The sequence below is a fragment of the Electrona antarctica genome, assembly GCF_951216825.1.
Source record: "Electrona antarctica genome assembly, chromosome: 2".
Classification (NCBI taxonomy): Eukaryota; Metazoa; Chordata; class Actinopteri; order Myctophiformes; family Myctophidae; genus Electrona; species Electrona antarctica.
Window position 1 is genome coordinate 17847373 of NC_136807.1, and position 8616 is coordinate 17855988.

General features: G+C 43.3%; 1 protein-coding gene across 1 annotated transcript in view; it reads right to left on the bottom strand.

Annotated features, from left to right (window-relative positions):
- Nucleotides 1-1443: 1443 nt before the first annotated feature.
- Nucleotides 1444-8616, bottom strand: part of LOC306932328 (FYVE, RhoGEF and PH domain-containing protein 1-like) — a gene marked incomplete at its 3' end in the record, with an annotated part of 11561 nt that continues 4388 nt past the window's right edge. Inside the window, exons 2-3 of the mRNA XM_079514083.1 lie at nucleotides 1933-2262; nucleotides 1444-1625 (exon numbers count right to left, since the gene is read on the bottom strand). Of these exons, the coding sequence (XP_079370209.1) occupies nucleotides 1444-1625; nucleotides 1933-2262 (512 nt within the window). The remainder of the gene's footprint in view (nucleotides 1626-1932; nucleotides 2263-8616) is intronic.

An 8616-nucleotide genomic window follows, 5' to 3' on the forward strand; every position in this document is an offset into this window, starting at 1 on the left:
CACACACAGACCCTAACTCTTCATCTTCGTCATCGCCACCAGCCTCGTCTCTCTGTGGCGGCGTGACGTCGTCAGGGTCCTGAACCCCGAGGGGCTCAGCAGGGGGCCCGGCTGAGGATGCGGATGGGGGTGAGGAAGGTGGAAGAGGGATTCTACATGGAACCCCCCCTGTGATGTCTGGAACCACAATGATCTGTTCCCTGGAACACACACACGCGTGCACGCACGCACACACACACACACACACACACACACACACACACACACACACACACACACACACACACACACACACACACACACACACAATACTCAAGGTAAATAAAACCGTCATCTCTTCAACACCGTAGCATCCAACAGTGCTAATCATCTATTCTACTGTAAGTATCTATCTTCACTGTAAGTAGATTAACAGAACTCAAATAATAACCGGTTCTTACATAAGGACCAGCAGGTTTCAAATAATAAGCAGGTCTATAGAAAAACATTGGTCTATACTGTAAATAAAGCATCTGAGTTTTGAGGAATGTGTGGCTTTCCCTGATAAATGCTGATGGTGGATATAATGTGCCAAGCACATGCAGTACGTACATTGTAGATACGCTGATACATTTATTTTATCCTATTAGTGTGAAACTACAGACGTTTTGCTTTATTTTGCGCTTTTTCTTTCTTTTTCTCTACTTTTATTACATTTTATTACCTAGGCTGCTACATTCTCTGAAAGGAAGGTAAGAATAAGGTAAGAATAAGTTTAACTTTTATGTACCAGTGCATAAGATGTAACAATAAAGTATAACCTTGAACCCAATTATATCCTATCAATTATGCATACACCACTTAAAACTACAATGTTATTCTATATGGGGGATAAGATTAGCAGAAGAGTCTCTGTCAAATAGCACAGCTATTTAAGGGAAATGTGATAATTTATGTAGGCAGCCTTCTTCATTGCAATTCACACTTTAAGTTGCGAAAATATGGCTATACGGATACAATGTATGGATCATACAGTAAATGTAGTGGAGTAGAACAGCTTATTTTCAGATTTTATTGAGTGTAAAGCCATTTTTTGTAGATTACTTGTAGCAGACTAGAATAGAACTGATTAGAATTGACATATATTGATTTCAATACAAAGCAGTCCATTGATCTGGGACATCTGTTCTAAAACATCTGCCTACCTCCGCCCTAATAGTTCTTTTGTAATTCTAACAGCACAGATCTTTAGTTAAAAGCACCCAAAAGGGCAAAACCACTACATATTTGTGACATTTCAATCTTAAATGGCTAATCGCCAAGTGAGTGCTTTGGCCTTTCTAGCTTTAATAATAACAAATAGTCCTGTTGTTAGTGTTATGATGTTAGTGATCAGAGTCTGAGATCAAAGCCAATGAGTAGGATGTAGGATGATGAAGGATGTGAATATTAACCAATCAGGACCTACCTCTCAAACTTTTCAATGAGTGATAGGACGCAGCTGGGGGAGGAACTTCCATCGGAGCGGAGGTTGGGGTCTGTGGGGAGAGGTCTACAGGGAGGGGGTGGCGGGAGGGGCTTGTCGGGGGCGCGGGGACGTGGCCTAATTCCCCCCTGTTGCTGGAGATGCAGGGGTTTCGGTGGGACTGGGGAGGAGAGAGAGAGATTACGTTGACATGATATTTGTTTTAATGACTTAAATCAGTGGTTTTCAAGTTTCAACCTTTTTCATATCAAGGCCCATTATTTATTCGGCATTTGAGCCACGTACCACCATATGATGCGATTTGATGCGATATGCGATATGATGCGATAATTATAATTATTATTAGAATAGAATAGAATAGAATAGAATAGAATAGAATAGAATGGACACAGCATTGACTGTTTTTTAATGCTAAGTCCTGTGGAGTTATATATACACACATGCACTCAACCACATCCTGTCCTCACCCTGGGGTTTAGGTCCTGGCAGTGGGGGTCTGGTCTTGGCCGGCACAGGACCAAGTGTTAGCATGGTGGTCGGTAGTTCTGGAGGTCCAGTATCGTTCACCAGAACCCGGTTAGAAGCAGAAATAAAGCTCCCAGCTGGGCCTACAACCTCATACTGGTCATATTGATCGAGGGAGTCCAGCGGACCCGAGCAGGAGCTGGGCCCAGGGTCGGAGCTTAGTCGCGGGGGCGTGTCTGCCTCTGCCTCCAGGGTCCCCTGGTGTGAACAGGGGGAGCAGGTTGGCTCCAGGGAGAGACTCTTAGTTAAACACCTAGAACTGGAGGAGAGACCTGGAGAAGAGAAGAGAAGAGAAGAGAAGAGAAGAGAAGAGAAGAGAAGAGAAGAGAAGAGAAGAGAAGAGAAGAGAAGAGAAGAGAAGAGAAGAGAAGAGAAGAGAAGAGAAGAGAAGAGAAGAGAAGAGAAGAGAAGAGAAGAGAAGAGAAGAGAAGAGAAGAGAAGAGAAGAGAAGAGAATACATGATTACAATTTACTATTTAATAGAATGAAGGAGGATAGTGATCATGATCTAATTAGTCTACAGTGGCGTGTCATGGGTATGGCCTATGGTGGCATGGGCATGGCACTGCTGGAATTGGAAGTGCCACCACAGGTGCCACCCCAGGTATCATATGTCTATGACAATTTTGCTAATTACACGGCGCATTAACATGTTTTGCTGCATGGTGCAAATGGGTGGAATTTAAGCCTCTGAATTATGCATGGCAGAAACTTAAGGTGTTACATTAATTAAACCAATCGGAATGTCAGCTCCCATTACCATTACGAAATAGCTGCACCTTCATTTCATCATAGCACACTCACTGTTGAAAATGTGATGGATTTAGCAGGATTTTTGCGGGGGAACCGAAAGCTCTCTGCTCACCCAAAAACATTAGATGGAAAGGTGGACCAAACCATATATCAACTTAAAGGACCCAATACACCAAAACGACATTGGCATTGATAAGTGGGGGAAAGCGCATGTGGGCTAAAATCTGTGTGTGTACACTACAGCAGTCTGTTTTTGACCATCGATCGGTGATATATAGCGTTACACTGTATTTTCTTCGCAGTAAATTTATTTATGTCTGCATACAGTGCTCATACCTTTTACTAGGCTATATCGCTACAGCATGGTGTACGTTTGCTCAAAATGCAGTAAAGTGTGAGTGACTGTGTGTGTCTCTTGCTCAAACACCAGGAGATAGAATGTATGGCACCTGTGTAATGACTCTGCACTTAATCAGCCGTCACCAGTCAGATATTCTGAAAGCAAGTATAAATTAGCACTTAGCCATAAAGTCTATAATTGACTTATCAATATCATAAGTGATTTGTCCTGCTTTTGTCTATGGCAAAGTCCTTTATAATATAAATGTCTGTAAATTCCAACTGACGCAGCAGATCTATATTACTAATATAGTGTTTCAATGTTGTCTTCACCATCACAAGCATGAGCAGCACTCATTCTTCAACTTTGGGAATTAGATTCTTTTACACCAAGAGCAATTTGCGAATTTCCAAGCTCAACAACCTTTGCTGCGTGTCACTCCCTCTCTCTCCCTGTCCTCTCTATCTTGACTGTACTATCCAAACAAATAAAGGCAGAAAAAGACCAAACAATATCTTAGATAATCAATACCCACCCCCTCCCCTTTACCAAGCCGCACTGCTCCTACACACATGCACATTGTCTCCTCTTCCTCAAGTCTAGCTGATAATCAATGACGTCCTGCCTGATCAATACATCCAATTTCTGCTGGGTCACTCCTCTTTTGTTCTAGAAGCTGATAGCATATTCAGTGTCAATATACAGAGTTCTATATTGGTCAAATGTTCGACTGAATCCATTCTTGGACTAATCGTGAATACTACATAACAGACATCTCCACATTCCGGTACAATTAGTTTTCAGGCCCTTTCACGTGGGAAATGACTGATGAACCTGGTAATTCATTTTCAATGATAGGCTCGCCTATCACTGAAAATGAATTATAATTCAGGTCTGGGGGCGCAGGCGATCTGACAGGCGTAGCGACAAGTGAGTGTTATCCTGTAAAACTCTCACATTCATGCTCATCTCACACACAAGCCTGCCAGCGTCAAGAGTTGAATTGTTTTTAACTTTTTTCTATGCGATGCGTAACAATTAGTGATTACACAGATGTAGTGTTACTCCCTGTGTGGGAAACTGAAAAGGGCTTTATTCTGTAGTTATTTTCAGTTTGACTTTGTGCTCCAACTGATGTCATTCATTAGGAATAAAGCCTATGAAGTATGTGTTATTTATAGAGAGGATTCTTTACTTAGACAGTAGACAGACAACTGAGACAGAGCCATAAGTGTATGAAAGCTAAGGAATATACAAACCACACATTACAAAGTGTACTAAGCACAGACACACTTGAGTTGAGTTGTGTGCCTAATTATGGCAGGCACACACTGGAAGATTTTCAAAGTTCACACTACACAACTTTCTGTCTTGGATGGCTGTGACTGATCGGTGATAAGAGGTCACACATCCAGGCGGCATCTCCGACAAGTGTGTCTGGTCTTGTGCCTGTTTTGTCATGAAAACAGGCTAGATCTGATACTGGAAATCAGATTTTCTGGGAAAAGTTTTATTATATTTTCATTTATTTATTCATAAAATGGATGTCTGCAAAAATGCAATGAAACCTTCTAGGTGCTTATTTTGTTTCACCTACAGGTTGTGTTCCCTGGCAGAAGGAGGAACACATAGGATGTCATAAAATATTTATTGTAAATTATTATTTTCTTGATCTCTCTCGCTCTCTCTCGCGAGCGTTCTACCTCTCTCCCTCTCTCTCTGTGTGTACATGCCATGTGTGTGTGTGTGTGTGTGTGTGTGTGTGTGTGTGTGTGTGTGTGTGTGTGTGTGTGTGTGTGTGTGTGTGTGTGTGTGTGTGTGTGTGTGTGTGTGTGTGTGTGTGTGTGTGTGTGTGTGTGTGTGGGCAGTGGGAAGCTCAAGGAGCAGTCTCCAGGCAAACTACTGGTCAAGATGCCCTTTGGCAAGTCAGAGAAAGAGATTACTGGCACAACCCACTCTGCCTCAACGGTACCACAATCTGTCTATGTGTCTGCCTGTGATTAAGATAATGGTTGAATATGAATAAATGTTGGATGTCAATAATGTAGTTGATATTGGTAATAAATATGATAATCATGTCAACAATAACAGTGATACTGATAATAACACTAATAATGTTACTGACGGACGATATTGATAATGATAATATTGTATTGGTAATAGTGTATTGATCATGATGGTATTGCTAATCATATGCATTATAATACAAACATTTTTTGTATTATTGTAAATACACTACAGGGGGCTCTGCCCACGACAGTTGACCAAATCACGTTCAGCAATATATTTATGTTTTTCCACATTTTACTGCATTGCATTGCATGTTTAGAAAAATGCTACTGTATACAAATAAAGTTTATTATTGTTATCATGATTCATGATCTTAGCCAGGCCGAAAGGGCGGGAGACAGAGATTATATTATCGTCCCTGTCCATATAAGGCAAAGATCATGAACGCAGAATTTGATCTACCCCAAATTTGAATGAAATTGTCATTTCACTTCCACCCGATGTGCACATCCTGGTATAGTAGCATCCCGAAGAGCTTTTAAAAGAAGCTACAGACCTCAATTCATTAGGTTGATCCTTAAACGCCCCCCCAAGAAATAGATATTATCTTCTCTGTGCTCATTGTATTACTAGCCTCAAGTTGCTCAGAGTAGAGGAGAGAGTATATTTTTGGGGGGTGCCGGGGCCGGGTGATGTCATAGCGAGTTAAGCTGACATTGTTACATGGGCTGCCTCTGTGCTCCATGTTCCTTGATGATTGAAATAGTTGACTGCAAAGAGACCTTTAAGCTAGCTACTAGCGTAGCGTCACTTACAATACGACAACAGTACAAGGATCAGATCCCAGATCAGTAACAAATTTACAATCATGATCGTCAACCAATAATAAGGAGGATCAAATCCTTCTGTAGATCAGCAACATTAAAATAGACTAACAGTAAGGAGTACAAGGATCAGACCCTAGATCAGCAACATCAACCAGTAGTACGTCGGTAAACAGTAAATTATTACCGCAGTAACTAATAATCCATACTGCCCCAGTAAGCAGTACAAGGAGGATAATAATAATGTAACTATACCTATTTGATCCCACGGGACGGGGGAAATTCAGCCAGCTATTTGCTGCCCAGGTGGTCAGACTTGAGTGCAGGGGGGGGGGGGGGGGGGGGGGGCAGTTAGAGGTATAGGGTCTTCCTCAGGGACACCTCGACACAATGCCAGGGCAGTGAGTGAATTGAACCGTATAACCTTCTGCCTCCCAGGAGGGATCTCTATACCCATAAAGGATCAAATAATCCTTGATCAGCAATGCATCATTATAATCAACCAATAGCAAGGAGTACAAAGACTAGACTGAAACATAGTGGACATAACATTTCTTGTGGTCATTGAAATACCATGCATGCATGAGAGGGAGAAATGTCAAGTTTCTGTGTTCATGTACTGATCCAACCTGACAGAACCGCAGCCAGCATGCGCATGCACACACACACACACACACACACACACACACACACACACACACACACACACACACACACACGCAAGACACAAACCCCCCACCCCACCACACACAACTAAAGATCATACACATAGTAGGTCACAGACGGGCACGAAAAAACACACACACACACACACACACACACACACACACAGTCACACACACACACACACACGGACACACACACACACACACGGACACATTGTTATAGTGTCTGCAGACTGGCAGACACACCCACCTGCAGCTTAAACCAGTACACAGGCACATACATACATACACAACTATAGGTTGTATCAGATGAGATGACACCCGTCCCCCACAACACATTTGGTTTTACATGCTGAAAGAATTTAAATGCAAATCCCATATGCACCCCCCACAGTGCACTCACACTCTCTCTCTCTCTCTCTCACACACACACACACACACACACACACACACACACACACACACACAGAGTCGACGACACACCCCATGTCCCCTGCAGAATGTCAATATGTCAAATAATAATCAATAGCCACATCTGACCCCCATCCCCCACATAATGTCCCTTGCTCTATTTAAACCATAAATCACGCACACGCACGCGCCACATACAGCATCTGGGATATATTCATGTGGGATTAGACACATTGTCAGTCAGCTGTCTGTTTAGCATCACTTTGAGAGCTATGCAAGGCAGAGACATGCAGAGAGAGATACTGACACTTGATGACAAAATGTGAAATGTAGCCCAGAGACTAGGCTACAGGAGGTAGACACTAGAGAGACAGATGTAGGCTATAGTAGACAGATGTATGTAGGTACAGACATGTAGAGCGAGGAGTACGTGCGTGAGGCCATATAGCCTACATTCACTGCGGAGAATGTCGGTCAAACCGCGCGTGTGCACGTGCGTGCATCCGCATACAGTTGTGTGCGTATTATCAGTGTGAATATCTGGCTTAATTAAACGTGTGTGCATGCAAGTATACAATACATGTCTTACATTCGCATGCATATGCGTGAGCATTTGGATGTATTTTCGCGTACGTGTAGGCTACTCGGTTCGTGTGTTTTTGAGATGTGTATCCGCGTGCACGTGTGCGTGAGTGTGTGTGTGTGTGTGTGTGTGTGTGTGTGTGTGTGTGTGTGTGTGTGTGTGTGTGTGTGTGTGTGTGTGTGTGGAACTGTAGAATAGATGTGCTCACCCCGCAGCGCGCTGCTTCTGTCCATGTACACCGCACAACAAAACACAAATCCTGTCATTAAAATCCTCCGCTGGGGAGACACGAGCTCCCGGTCGGTCACAGCACGAAAAAATTGACTGAACCGAGTGAAAAGGGGCCGTAGAAAGCCCGGCCCGGTCCCCCGTACGGTATGAATGTGTTGTGTGCATAAAATAATGCAGTCTGCAGGAGTGGAGTGGAGTGGGCTGCCCGCTGCTGTCGACCGGCGAGCGGCAGACTCAGCAGCAGCAGCTATACTAGCCTACAGTAGGTCAACCGGTGGGGGGCGGGGGGAGGGGGTAGGGAGCCGTGGTGGTCCACAATACACATCATACACATTTACACACAGACACACGCGCGCGCGCGCACGCAAGATCGTTATTAACGATTTGACAAGAAAAAAGGTGTCTGTCCAAATACATCCATGGCATGCTGGTTTGTCCTACTGACACAGAGACTGGGGGAGGGGGTGTTGCATGTTGCATGTAATTCTCTCTCTCGCTCTCTCTCTCTCTCTCTCTCTCTCTGACAGACACGTGCACGTGTGCTCCCCTCATAATTTTCCGTTTCCTTGACAACAAATTAAAGCACATCTCTTCGGATTAAATCGTTAGAGAGAGAGGAGAGAGGAGAGGAGAGGACAACCTGCTCAATGCAGATATAGGCAAGTGGTGTAAAGTAGCCTAACTACAGTACTTAAGTACTGCACTTAATTTAGAGGTATTTGAGTATTTCCATTTCCAATGCGGTGATGTACAATGCGCATTGTGAGCATGTAGATCTTCTATTTAAAAATATTTTGTATACATTTGAA